A 15,033-nucleotide genomic window follows, 5' to 3' on the forward strand; every position below is an offset into this window, starting at 1 on the left:
CTGTTCAGGAAGGCTTTTAGCTCTACTTGACTTCATTCCCCTTCTCTCAGTTTACCTCTATGTCAAGATGCTCATGTAATCTGCATGTGTGTGCTAGACCATCAATTATGTTGTCTGTTAGGCTTTCTCCGAATTTACTATCTTAATCTTCTTTATTTATTTATATGGTTTGTACTATGCTATATACTGTATACCCTGCCGTTCTCTCTTATATTCTGTAAGTGCCTTGAGCATGGGAAAGGTGCTGTATAAATAAAATGTATTATTATTAAAGCATGTTATTAAACATGGGAACACGGTGGCACAGTGATTGTTCATGTCTCACGCAAGATGCTTGCTGTGTGTGCTACCTTTGATGAAATACTTTATTGTAGCAGTACTGTCTCTCTCAAACGCACAAACCTCCAATTCCTGTTCTTATTTTTCTTTCTCCAAATACCCAATCGCCACAAAATCAGCTCAGTAATAGACGTTAAGCCATCTGTAAGCTTAGAATGACGATTCTTCAAAACTTTTAAGGAACATTGAAATATCTTCGTAGTACACGTTTAATTACTCTATTCATTTATCCTTCCAGTGTCACGTCAGCACCAGTAAGAATACAGCGCGAGGCAGGAACAATCTGTGAACAGAGCGCCAGCGGCACGCTAGCGCTGCGGCACCGTGTAATTAAAGTTAAAGTTTTATCTGTATAATATAATAAACATATTCTGCTGCATTTCATCTTAAAAATGATATCGTCATCATATGTAAATACTTGCTTTATAAAGTGGCTCAGGTTGTGCAATATTCTAACTGAAGAGCAAGTTGACAATGAGGCGATTGTGCTAATAAGTACAAAAAGTTCTACAAGAGGCACTTGGACTGATTGAGTGAGTTTAGAGTTCTTGGAATGAAACTGTTTCTGAACCGCGAGGTCTATACAGGAAAGGCTCTGAAGCATTTGTCATATGAGAGAAGTTCAATAGACAGCATGTCGGAGGCTGTGTGTGCTTGAAGCTGTATACCGATAATTCTCTTTCCGATCAGCCGCTGTACAGCTGTGATTCACACTCAGATACAGTGATATAAATATTCCGAGAGATGATCCAATGTGGGATCCAAGGTGCAGTGAGAGTAACAACGCTAAAGAAGTTATGGTATTTGGAATAGTTTGACCATTCTGTGGACCATTATATTGTTACAGGTTAATTACAATCAGATGCATTAAACTAATAAACAATATGCAGTTAATTTCAGTGTATTTATAAAGCCGCGTCAGGGATGTGAATCTGAAAAAGAAAGGGAAACCACACAGGAACAGTAGCACTGCTTTGACGCTGGGTGCTGCCAGTCTGCAAAACCGAGCAGAGAACTTGTGTACGACAGGGTATGAGCTATTGTGGAAATGTGCACAGCTTTACGCCAAGTTTAGGTTTTATAAATCGCGATTTGAACGTGGAAACGTTCTTACGCAACATTTTTGTGCGTACGCACCGTTTATACATGAGGCCCCTGGACCAATGTCCTGTTGTCAGCCTCAGGAAACACCAGGTAAAATACTTAAACCTCCTCAGGAGAACTGAAATTTTTATGAGGTCACCTCACCATGCTACCTGTTTTTCTCAATCTTATAAAGCAAAATCTACTGTGTTTCTGCCACTGCAGCACATACTCTTTATCTCCATGTTTTCTCAAAAGCAGCAAATGAATTTGTTCAACAGTCCTCTCATTCAAAACTTTGAATGCTTAGTTTTACTGTCTTCAAAATGGTCACTACTAGAAATTTCCATTTCTTTTACAATATTATAGAACACTGTCTGCTTTACCAGAACTACAATACACAATTTTTAATTGGACTATAGATATTACTGAAACGCATATTATTAATTATGAAGATAAATGTTCAACTCCTTACAGATGGTCTAATTACTGCCTATATGGTGCTTACTCCTTCACTCCGAGTTCACATGTATTTTTTAGGAAACTCTAGTTTCCTACCAAATCCTAAAGACATACGTGCTAGGCTAACTGAAAACTTTAAATTTGCCTTCTGCGTGTATGCGAGCGTCTCCTGACAGGTACTGGAATCTCGTTCAGGGTTAACCTTACATCAACAGAAGCACAAATTCATAGAAAAAGTAGAAACAATAAGATTTATCTTGATAAATTAGGTAAATTTCCATGTTTCTGTTATTCTGAAATGTGTAATTATTGAAATTCACAGATTCCATGTGTTCCTTACTAAATCCAATTCTCACTGTTTCACTTTGATTATTTTTTTTCTACCAAGTACCATTTAAGAAAGTAGGGCTCTGTTAGTAATGTGCCTGTTCATTTTCATTTGCAAAACTTCAGTGTTTCATTTTACAGCAAACATTGCAAAAGATATTGAAACACTAAAATGTTTTTTCTAGAATTATCTATTATATATACTTCTCTATCATGAGAGAATATAGTAGAATACCTAGGCTTTAATGGCAACATGCAGTTCTTAAATTAGCTATGTTTCACCAACCAATATTCTTTTGATAATACTGACATAACACTGAAGGGACAAATTAGATAGATTGAAAGGCACTAGCTCAAAATGTCTGGAAGTAGTTAACAAAAAAAACAAAAAAAATAACAACAGGGAGCAAATAAAAAAAACACTGTAAGACTATTAGGATGCCAGGCACACAAATAGCATTGCATCCTTATAAAACAGTCACTCACAGAAATACTCCAAATCTGCAAGCCATCCGCATAGCCAATCATGAGTAGCAGAGGAGGGTCATTGCCAGTGCTTTGTGTTTCAAAGAACTCAGGAGACCTTGCAATGTCTATGAAGAAGGAAACCAATTAATATCAATATAGCTTATTACACAGTCAAACCCTTAAAACATTAATTAAATCAGCTGCGCTAAAAATACCTTTACACATATGCATGGGTTGAGACATCAGTTAAAAGAAAATTATCTCTTAATAAACCATGTTTTCCAATAGTATATCATGTTAATCAAAAAATACATCACTTTTACCATTAGCATCAGATTTTTCAAAGCGAACCCAGATAATTTTTTCCTTCTCTTCAGTGGATTGAGTGCCAGTGTAAGCCTGAAAAAAGGAAGAACAGGTATTAGTTTTGTTTTTAACAGCTTGGTATAGCATGTGACCAAGGCAGAAGTAGCATAGGACATATATTATGGAGGGCAGGGACTATGTGAGCTACCAAGAGGCAGCTCTGTGGACATGACTTTTAGGGACGCTAATTAATCCGGAATTAGCCATAGGGTAATGTCTGAAAGCCATTCCCTACTGGTACTCATATTAGATTAGAGATCAAGTATACACTGAGGCACTCAAGTGACAGGGTGGCAGTATTTGGAAAGCAACTGTAGGTGGAGTGGGACAATACTGTGTTGGTTTTGACAGCAGGGTGAAAACCATCATGACTGTTAGGTTTTTTTTTTTTTAATTGTTTTCAAAATTTGCAGTCTCCATTTTCAACATCCCCATGCATTTTGTTTAATAAAGAAAACTATTTTTGATACTGTATACCTTCTGCATTTAGTTCATATGCCTTGTATCACATTTCATTAACTAATATAATGCCCTCACCTGTGGAACAACATCCTGTAAGAAGGTAACAACACTTTCCATGTAGGATTGCTCCCTAAAAAGCAGTAAACAAAGTCACAGTTAATGTAATACATAACAACAGAAAATGAATAACCCCAGTTTGGCAAATGTTAATAAAATATGTAGAAAGATGTCACTTTATGCACTCATTAAAATGTTCAGTGTTTAGTAAAATAAACTTATAAAAACTACAAATATGTTAATATTTCGGTAGTTTCCTAAACCCAAGAAATGTTGAAGTGAGGTACTGTTGAGCTATAAGTGCACTATACAGCTGTAACAAGCCCCTGAAGACCCACACTCAAATTACAACATGAATGCATAAACATTATTTTGTCAAACACGCATTTTAACCTAAATGGCCACCTAATGGAAAAATTATGAACAGTGTCTTCTAACAGGCACTGCGAAACAAAAAGCAAAACCAACTGGCCATGGAATGTTCATGGAAAAAAGGTCACATAAGTGTATATAAATAAGGCAGGTTTAAGTGTTATTATAATTTGATTGTTTCCATATGCGACTCACACCCCAGCACAGTAGATGGCAATAATACACTTTTATGGAGGAAGCAAGCCACAATTAATTGAAGGAAGGAGAAGAGAAAGCTGTCTGGCAATCCCGATGCAAAAGTGGACAGACTCATCAAAAGAAAATGAGGAAGCACAAGCAGAGCTTGGGGTGTTGACAAGATGCCAGTAGTACCTGCGTTCACCTTACCTGCTGGCTTTCTATTTTGAAATTGGAAAATAAACAGAATACCCCCCAAGTCCTAAACCCTTTATTGCTGGCCCTGCAGCATTTGTTAATAATATAAATGTACACTAGCTGTGTTTGATTACCAAAATAAACATTTTTTACACATGTATCTAGTCAATCTCAGTCCATTTTTATACCATAATGTACCAAGTCTATTTGTCAATAAAAAAATGTTTTTACTGCATCATTTTTAAAAAATGCAAAAAGAAAACATTATAAGCTACAAAATACTATTATAGACACTGTGGTCTTTGACAATACCTTCATTGTTGTGTACAATTAAAAAATATAGGAATTTTTTAGGATAAAAAAAAACTGGAAACAAAAACATCTACACAGTAATAAAAAGCATACTGTCTGTTTTTTTCCACAACGACCTACAGCAGGGCAACCTACTTATGAAAGCCCCAAATTCTGACTTGTTTCAAAAAACCATAAAAATCTTACGTGGCAGCCTGTGCTCGAACAACCACTCCACCGGTACTTCGACTGGGTCGACGTGGTGAATCAGTTGACATGGTAAACACAAACAAGATCCTGTGAGGACAGTGAAAATAAAGCCAATGTCTACAACTGTGCAATAATGCATCAGCATTTGTAAAAGTCCTTTGTGCTGTACAATGAATTCAAAATTAATAAAAATTAATAAGATGAAAGATAAAAAGAGAACTTAGTGTTTAGCTTATGTAATCATTGTTGTTTTCATTTTTTATTATTATTATATATCTTTTTTGTGCAACTACATTCACTCTCAAACTCTAAATGATCATAATTATCAATTTGTGTTGCTGGATTGCAGTTTGTTTTTTTATTGTTAAAATGTGGTTTAGAAGCAAGAAAAATATGTTTTAAAAAACCTACTAGTATCTTACTTACTAGCGTGACTAATTGACCTTTAACATTGCTGGTCACATTCTTTTTATGAATGATCAGAACCTTCCAGCGAAGTACTGAAACTAACTTAGAAAAATGTGCAATACAACCGAAAAGGTCTCGGGTACAAATATTCACTATGACTGACTAATGTTTAATATCAGAGTAAAAGGATTAACTTTACTCTGAACAAACAAAAACGAGTTTACCCAAGGCTAGGACTAACAAATAAAAGTACTACAGTAATTGACCTTCCCTGACTATCTAATTCCATATCCTAGACATAAACATTATTACAGTCATTAGTTAATACTTCTGACTGTTTAAGTTGCCCTTTCGTTTATTGAATTGGCACTAAATATCAAAAAGAACAATTCAACTCCAGTTATAGCTAAAATTCTGTCACAAGTCATTGAGTCTTCTGTCACGAGAACAAGTATTATGCCTTTTACAGATAAGTCCCCTACTGACAGTCAACCTAAGAAAGCTTGACACTGATGACATGTACCCTTTTATTTCTTTTCTGCCCCATCTGTCTTGTTCTTTTGTATCCTTCAACTACTTTATTCCCGAGGACTGAATATACTGCTTCTTTACCTGCTCTCTAGTCTGCTCTTTCAGTTAAGAGTAAACGTATCAAGCTCTAGCATACGAAATTTTCGCCTATAGAACATCCAGATATTTATGAATGAGTACCGTCACATTTTTCAATTACACTACAATATAAAAAAAATCTAATGACTTTTCTTTGACAGAAAAATTAAAAAATCATACAATACCGCGCCGCTTGCGTTACTTTGTTTTCACCATCCAACTCAGCTGTGATGTTATACAACGCGACTATTACTTCGGCCAATCAGATAAGAGATGAAAGAAGAATTAACCAATAATATGAACAAGGGGCGGGATATATTGCTTGGCAAACCAATCTGAAGGAACTTTAATATTAATTGTCAAGCAATAAAAAGGCCTGCAAAATGCATTAGTTTGCTTTATTGTACCAACCACCAGTTCCTCGCTGTCGTCTATTGGGACACCTTGAACTGTATGTGCTTATTAAAGTAGGCCCTTTAATTTATGTCATGCCAGATATCTTAGTAAATTATTTTTCCCCCGACATGTTTGTTTACATGAAATATCTCGCGATACAATGGATTCTCGTTTGCACGTGGAGAAATCGGTGGCATTTTATTTCCCTGCAATAAATGTTTTTGTTGCGAATGTTGTGTTTTTTTCTGATTTGGTTATGTATAATATAATGTATAAAACTGGCTATATGGGAAATTACCGAAACTGAAAGCTTTTAAGATATTCTTATCTAATATCATTAACAGCAACATGACATTGCACGTTTTGAATCCTATATTTGAAAAATGCGTAGGTGTTGTCGGTTTGGAACCTGTTACTGGCCTTTTAATATAATAAAATGTAATATATCAAAACATTAGATAGCTAGCTCAAAAACGTTCGTTAGGTGAATGGGCAATGTCAAATTGGTGCTATGGGAGTGTGGCGCCCCATCCAGGGTTTATTTGTACCTTGCGCCCAAATCTGCTAGGAAAGTTTCTAACCCTGAACTTTTTATTGTGTTGGTGAATATTTAAGTGCGATTTTAATTTTAACTGGATGATTAAAGCTTTTAATTGCTTTAGTCTTGACAATAATTCTTTTTATAAAGGAGCATTAGGTTTTATGAGGTACAATGAATATCTCACCAAGTAAACGCAAGGAATATTTAATTGTACATTGTTTATCAGGAGTTGTTTTTCAAGCAACAATAATCGCCTTTAATTAATCATTTTACAAAAACAGTGTTTATTCTATACTACAGGGAGTGCAGAATTATTAGGCAAGTTGTATTTTTGAGGATTAATTTTAATATGGAACAAACACAGTGCTATCAGTCAATCCAAAATGTTAATAAACCTGAAACCTGAATGTTTCACAACGGAAATGTGAGTGTGAACATCATCAGGGGAATACATATGTGCGCACAATTATTAGGCAACTATTAGTGTGCAGATTTATTATGCAACTAAAGGAAAAATGAAAATTTTCCCATCTCACTTGTTTATTTTCATCTGTTATAGTGAGAATAATAAACAAACACCTCAAAATTTACAAATAAACATCTCTGACATTTCAAAAAAAATCAATCAATCAATCAATGACCAATATAGCCACCCTTCTTTCCAATAACAGTCATAAGCCTTTCCATTCATGGAGTCTGTCAGTTTCTTGATCTGTTGACGATCAGCTTTTTGTGGAGCAGTGACTACAGCCTCCCAGACACTCTTCAGAGAGGTGTATTGTTTTTCTCCCCCGTAAATCTAGCATTTAAGAAGTGCCCACAAGTTCTCGATAGGGTTTAGGTCAGATGAGGAAGGGGGGCCATGTCATTATTCCTTCATCTTTAAGGCCTTTACTGGCTGGCCACGCAGTGGAGAACTTCGATGCAAGTGATGGAGCATTGGCCTGCATAAAAATCATGGTCTTTTCCTGTATCACTGTTTGAAGAAAGTGTCTTGAAAAACTGGCAGTAGGTTTGGGAGTTGATTTTGAGTTCATCTTCAATGCAAAAGGTCCAACTAGCTCATCTTTAAAAATACCAGCTCATACCAGTACCCCACCTCCACGTTGGAGTGGAGCTCTGTGCCCATTACTGATCCACAGGTCCATCCATCTGGTCCATCAAGAGTCACTCTCATCTCATCGGTCCATAAAACCTTTGAAAAAAATCTGTCTTCAGATATTTCTTGGCCCAGTTTTGACGTTTCAACTTATGTTTCTTGTTCAGTGGTGGTTGGGTTTCAGCCCTCCTTACCTTGGCCATGTCTTTGAGCACTGAACACCTTGTACTTCTGGGCACTCCAGGTAGGTTGCAGCTCTGGAATATGAAAGTACTGGAGGATAATGGGTTCCTGGTAGCTTCACGTTTGATTCTTCTCAAATCTTTGGCAGCTAATTTGCGTCTTTTGTTCTCAACACGTTTCTTGCGACCCTGTTGACTATTTGCAACAAAATGTTTGATGGTTCTGTGATCACACACCAATATCTTAGCAATTCCAAAAGTGCTGCATCCCTCTGAAAGATTTTTTACAATTTTTGACTTTTCAGAGTCAGTTAAATCTCTTTTTTGGCCCATTTTGCCTGAGGAAAACTAGCTGCCTAATAATTCTGCACACCTTGATATAGGGTGTTGATCTCCTTAGGCCACACCCTCCCTCATTACACAAATACACATCACCTGACGTGCTTAAATCCAATAAGCATTCAAGTTAATACAGCTTGGAGTTGGAATATACGCATAAAAATGATGATATGGTCAAAATACTCACTTGCCTAATAATTGTGCACACAGTGTAAGTATAGATCTGTATTATTTTGTGGAGGATGCAACAATAAATCAGGCTTGTCTACTGATGTCAGGTACATTTGGACAATTAGAATATACTGTTATGAACTGTAAGATCTTTCAGACTCATTTCTTCTTAGAAGCTGATTAGTAAGGTATAATAAACAACATTCCCAAAACGGCTTTGTCCAATTCAGGGTCACAGAAGGGCAGAGCCTACCCTAGCTGAAGTAAGATCAAGTCAAGAAACAGCCCTGGACAGGGTGCCAGTCCATGTTTTGCTGGATATGGGAAGAACACCCACAAAGACTAGGGCAGTGTTTAAGGGTGATGCTGTTGATAGCTTTGTGAATGCCATCTGGACATCCTACATCCTGGATTTGTACAACGACATTACTTGTCACTACAGAATCCTTATTAAGGTTCACTATTTCTTAATTACTTGAGTTGCTTTTTGTCTTAAATCAACCACCAGGCATATTTGTATTTTTAAGACAATATGCTGTTGTGTTAAAATGCATTTAATATTAAAATGTTAAGTTTCAGTTTGGAATTCTTCTTCTTGTGTTTGTTTGCATTTCTCCAGGTACTCTGGTTACCTCCTATAGTTCAAGTCTTCGAGTGAGTGAGTGACTGTGGCTGTTTTTGTGAGGATACACAATGATGTCCTTCCATAACATATAAGCTTTTAGCTCTGGCCCCCGGCCGGGGCTGGAGCCCGGCCGGGACGCCAGGAGGACGTGAGGAGGGCTTGTGCCTCCTCCAGACCGCAGGGGCGCCCGTCCTGGTTTTGTTGGGGGCCCCGGGTTGAGGGCATGGAAGCCCTTCCCTGTAGGGGCCCGTGGTCACCGCCAGGCGGCGCCCCGATGCCGGTTTATCCCGTGCGGTTGCCGGTCGGGGCGGGAGCCCGCCGGACGCTTGAGGACCGGAGGAGGGCGAGTGCCTCCTCCAGACAGAGTGGGGCGCCGTCCTGGTTAGGCAGGGGCCTCGGGTACAGGGCTTTGAAGCCCAGCCCTGTAGGGACCCGTGGCCACCGCCAGGCGGCGCCCCGGTGCCTAATTATCCCGGGAGCCCGGCACTTCCGCCACACCAGGAAGTGCCGGGGGGAAGACTTTGTGTGGCGCCGGAGAGCTGCCAGGAAGGCAGCCGACACTTCCGCCACGCTGGGGCGTGGCCAAGGAACAGATGGCGGAAGCACCTGGGGCTCATCCGGGGCATTATTTAAGGGGCCGCCTCCCTCCAGTCATTGGTGGAAGTCGGGAGGAAGTAGACGGAACTGGAGAGAGGGACGGAGGCGCCAGGAAGGCACAAGAGACTGTGGGCCTGGACTTGGGGAAATCGGTGCAAGAAGGCACTGGGGGTGCACGTGAGCGAACTTGTAAATAGTGTAAATAAAAGTGTGTTGGGTGCAAAAATGTTGTCCGTCTGTCTGTGCCGGGGCCAGGTTTCACAGCTCACATACAGTCATCTCCTTGACCTATGACAAAGACTCCATTATGTATGCCCTTACACAATCACAGTTCCATAGCTGTTACTTTCTCTCTCTCATCATGAACTGTCTGAAACATGATGCCTGTTTATATGTTATTTATTTATTTTGAATTTGATAGTCTTGCTTTTATTATTATCATTTGTTTGCATAGTAATTTGTGATTTCTGATTCATTCTATCATGTGTCATATTGTCTGTATTTTTTCTGCACTAGTGAAATTAGCAACAAATAATATTCATTGTACAATAAAGTATTGTATAATACAAATAAATTAAATTAGATAGATAGATAGATACTTTATTAATCCCAAGGGGAAATTCACATAATCCAGCAGCAGTATACTGATACAAAGAAACAATATTAAATTAAATAGTAATAAAAATGAAAAAAATGAAAAATTAGGGTTAGGGTTAACCCTAACCCTAATTATTTTTACCATTGTTTAGTTTTATAATTTATATTAATCATATAGTCTTAAAAAGTGCTGTGTCCTAATGACTGTGTTATAATGTGAATTAAGGTTATTTAACAGAGAACAACTAACATGTTTTTATTAACAACACATTTTCTAAAGAGTTTCTTAAATGCAAGTATCTTATTATGTTTTGATTTGTTACTTTTATCATTTTCAGTTCAGACAAAGGATATAAAAATGCGTTTATTCTTTAATTTTTAAAGTATTCATATACAGTAATTGTAGAATTGCTTACTAATGACTGTAGGAAAGGGGTATATATTTTATTTGAGCAGATACGAAATTTGGAAATGTAGTGTCAATGATGTGTGTGGCATATCAATTTTGACAGAAGAAAAACATTGTATTATTGTCAGGAATCATTTGAATTATCAACGACCCTCACCAGTCAGAATGTACTGGTTGTCGGTTGGTTAAAACTTCAAAGAATAGTAAAAAAGAACATCAACATTTCATAGAGAACATCAAATGATAAAGGGTATTTTAACAGGAATATTGAGTTGTAATGGAAGAAAGAGCCAAAATCTTTTAGGGATGGTCTGTGAATAGTTAATAGAAAGCTTATTTACATTTAACATTAAGTTTGGTATTACATACAGTGTTAAGAGTGGGACGAAATTGTCAGTACTTGTCAACACTGCTAATAAAATAACCTGGTAATCACAGGAAAGGGTTCATTAACTTTATTATAACATAGTCCTTTGGAGAAATTAGAATATTGCTGATGATCCCTGTTATACAAAAGATGCTTGAGGAGCTTGAAAGGGTGCCATCCACTGACTCAATAGTCTTACTGGGTGAATTCAATGCTCATGTAGGGGATGACAGAGATAGTTGGAGGGATGTCATTGGGAGGAAGGGACTCCTGGGTCTGAACCAGAATGTTGAATTGTTATTGGAATTTTATGCTAGTCATGGACTGTCTATAACAAACACCATGTTTGAATACAAGGAGACTCATAAATGAGCCTGGTACCAGAGCACTGTAGGCCAAAGGCCAATAATAGACTTTGTAGTTGTATCATCCAACCTTATGTTTAGACACTTGGGTGAGGAGAGGGGCAGAGCTGTCAACTGATCACAACTTGGTAGTGAGTTAGACTAAAGGTGAGGGGCATAGGCTAGACAGAAAGGGGGAGCCTAAGTAAATAATTATGGTTTCCTTGGACTGTCTGGCTGAGGCTTCTTCTATAAGTAATGTACGGAGTGAGGTCAGAAGCATTGACTTCAAAAGAACCCTGTTGAAAACCTTAGTTGTGGAAGTGACTGCATAAAAGCTGTGATCTTAAGGCAATCAGAGCATCTCATGGTGAAAACCCTAGAACTTGATGCTGCACACCAGAGGCGAGGAAAGCTGTCAAACTGAAGAAAGTGTTAAGCAGGGATGGAGAGATACTGACCTCTACAGGAGAAAACTGTCAAGAAGTGAAAGAAACACTTTTAGGAATTCTCTCTTAGAAGGCAATGTTGGACACATCTAGTGGAAGGCATCAATCCCATCACTATTGCTGAAGTTAATATGATATTCTGGGGATCACCATAAGGCTGGTGGTAAGGCTGCAGGGGAGGAGGAGATCTGATTAGAAATGTGGAAAACCCTGGCCATTGTTTCGATCATGTGGTTAATAAGTCAATTCAATTTCACTGGATGGTGGGTAAAGTACATTTGAAATGGTGTGGTTCTTATATTTAAGAATAGTGCCCATAGGTTGTGTTCCAACTAGAGAGGGATCACAGTCCTCAACTACTGAAGTAATGCCTATTTTAAGATGCTGGAGGGGAGGGTACTTTGAAGGTTGTGCATAAGATTACAGGAAAAACAATGCAGAATTTGTCCTGGCTAGGTTACAATAGACCAGCTCTTCTCCATTTTATAGTTGCTTATGGGTGCATGGGAGTATGATAACCCAGTTAACATGTGTTTTGTAGATTTGGAAAAAGCATATGACCGTGTCCCTCTGAATGTGTTCTTGGAGATGCTGCAGGAATTTGGATTAACAGGGCCGCTCTTATGTGTTATTCGTTCCCTATGTAAATGCAGGGAGAGCTGAGAGCCCAGAATACTTAACATTAAGTAGAATTTGATCATTGTGGGCATCTGACTCAGTTAAGGTGGTGTCTTGTCACTGCTCCTGTTTGTGGTTTTCATGGACAAGATGTCAAGATGCAGTCAAGGATTTAAGGGTATCCAGTTGGGGAGTTTAGGGGTAGCATGGTTGGTTAATGCAGTTGGTGTTGTGCTGTTTGTTTCATCTGATTGTGTACTTCAGCACACACCTGAATGATTTGCTGTTAAGTGTGAAACAGCAGGGATGTGGAGCAGTACCTCCAAATGAGAGGTTGTGGTTTTCTCCCAGAAAAGAAAGGATTGTTCACATCAGGTGAGGGGGGACATCTGTCCTTAGGAAGAGTTCAAATATTACAAACTCTTATTCACAAGTGATGGAAGAAGGAAACATTGACTAGCAGACAGGAGCAACGGTAGCTGTTCTGCAAGTACTATACCTGTATATGGTAGTAAAGCAGGAGCTGAATCTAAAGACAAAAGTGTCAGTTTACTGATTAACCTATATCCCATGAGCTGTCGGTAATGACTGAAAAAAATTGGATCATGAGGTTTCTTCGTAGGACCGCTGGGCTGATGCTTCGTGATAGGATGAGAAGCTCTACAATTAAGGAGAACCTCAAAATAGATTGACTGCCTCTCTTCTACCTGACAGGTGGTCTGAGCATGTTGTAAGAAGGCCCATCCGAGTGGCGTACCCTGGAGCTGCTTCAGGCACACCCCACTGAGCGGAGACCCTCTGAAGGACACTCTGGAGGGATTATACCTCTTGGCTGGCTTGGGAAACGCCGGAGATTTCCCCAGTAAGAGCTGGAATCTGTGGCAGGGCACAGGAGAATCTTGGCATGCTGTAGCCCCGATCTTCACCAGGAAAACAGGCTGAGATGACACGATTATGAGATGAGATCCATCCACCCACCTTTCAAACCCACTTGTCCAGGGCAAGGTCATGAAAAAGCTGAAGCCTAACCCAAACAGCATCAGGCACAAGGGCGGAACAATCCTTAGACGAGGCCCCAGTCCATCACAGATGAGCTGTTAAAACAAATTACGGCAGAACAGTGGTACATTGGATAGTACTGCTGCGACATGGCCTAGTGTATTGCATTTGAATTCTGTGCCTAGATGACGTTCGTGTGGAGTTTGCATGTTTTTCCATTGTCAGTTTGGATTTTTCTATACATATTCCAGTTTTCCTCCCTAATCCCCAAAGACTTGCAGATTAGGCCAATTGTCAATATTAAGAGCCCCAGTGGGAGTGTGAGTGGGCCCAACAATGGACTAGCACCCTGTTTACAAATATTTCCTGCCTTGCACCCACTGATTACGGTATAGGTTTTCATTCCAACACCTCACAACCCCTCACTGGATGAAGCAGATTTGAGGGAGAGGCATTTAGAAGGATATTTTAGTTTATTTTAACAATATTATCTCAGCTAATTTCAGAGGAAAGTGTGACAAATTAATATTTAGTTTCACATGTTCTTTTTAATTTACATTTGAGTAGATTTTTAAAACATTGTGCATTTATAATTTTTGGGAATATGAACAGCCAATATATTTTGCCATGTCTCTAAACACTCCTATAAAGTAAGTAAACTAAAGAATAAAATTAATTACAATAGCAGCCAAGCCACAACTATCACTGTAGCCTTTGAATTTGAAATGAATATGCAATGAAATATTACATTTTTCCATCCCACCAAAAGATTACATATGGGTCTTTCCTGCCAGAAGCATAAACCATGAAATAGAAGGCAAATGTAAAAATTCGTTAACAAAAGGAGAAAAGCTATGGACTGAAAAATATGAATGATACTAAGTATGGTACAATGACAAAGGAGAATAAAACACATTTTCTGCAGTGTCAGCTGATTCTATTTCAAACCAGTTTTTTTCCATTTGATGTCATCACTTTTAATCTAAATTTCTGTTTAAATAGCTGGCATCTCTGAGCTATCAGTTTGTAATTGGGGAAATTACCAATATATGCAGGATTTGTTAGGTACAGTTCGGTGTAGGACTAAGTTGTGTTTATAATTTTCTTTCTTAGATCTAATGTCTTTAAACTGGGCTGCACAGCCTGCTCCCTGTGGCAGGTTTGGCTGATTAGCAAGATAAACTTGGAGGTGTGAGTGTGTGTCTCGTGATGGATTGGTGCCCTTTACAGTGTTGGTCTCTGCTTTAGCTCTAATCATTCCAGAATAGGTTTTAGCCGTCACCATCTTACAAATGGATGACTTAGGTTTAAAAATACACGGATTGATGTCACTAAATCTTACCAGCAGCAAAAGTAATGGATGTTGAGATCTGATATTAAGCCACAAATTGGATTAATGATCTGCTCCTCATTTTTAACAGCTGTGGTAGTTAGCCCCAGACACAGACAGACAGACACCGAATGTTCCAAA

The 15,033-nt window shown here is 38.5% G+C and overlaps 1 protein-coding gene across 4 annotated transcripts in view; it reads right to left on the reverse strand.

The window, feature by feature from the left end:
- bcas3 (BCAS3 microtubule associated cell migration factor) overlaps positions 1-6,084 on the reverse strand; it is an 846,307-nt gene extending 840,223 nt beyond the window's left edge. For 3 of the 4 annotated variants that reach the window (XM_039756734.1, XM_039756732.1, XM_039756736.1), the window contains exons 1-5: positions 6,015-6,079; positions 4,810-4,899; positions 3,583-3,637; positions 3,003-3,078; positions 2,698-2,804 (exon numbers count right to left, since the gene is read on the reverse strand). In XM_039756734.1, coding sequence (XP_039612668.1) covers positions 2,698-2,804; positions 3,003-3,078; positions 3,583-3,637; positions 4,810-4,880 — 309 coding nt within the window. In that variant the 5' untranslated portion in view covers positions 4,881-4,899; positions 6,015-6,079. Of the gene's footprint in view, positions 1-2,697; positions 2,805-3,002; positions 3,079-3,582; positions 3,638-4,809; positions 4,900-6,009 lie in introns of all 4 variants that reach the window. The other variant, XM_039756733.1, reaches the window with a different exon arrangement.
- Positions 6,085-15,033: the final 8,949 nt, after the last annotated feature.

This window comes from Polypterus senegalus, chromosome 6 (genome assembly GCF_016835505.1).
Source record: "Polypterus senegalus isolate Bchr_013 chromosome 6, ASM1683550v1, whole genome shotgun sequence".
Taxonomy (NCBI): domain Eukaryota; kingdom Metazoa; phylum Chordata; class Cladistia; order Polypteriformes; family Polypteridae; genus Polypterus; species Polypterus senegalus.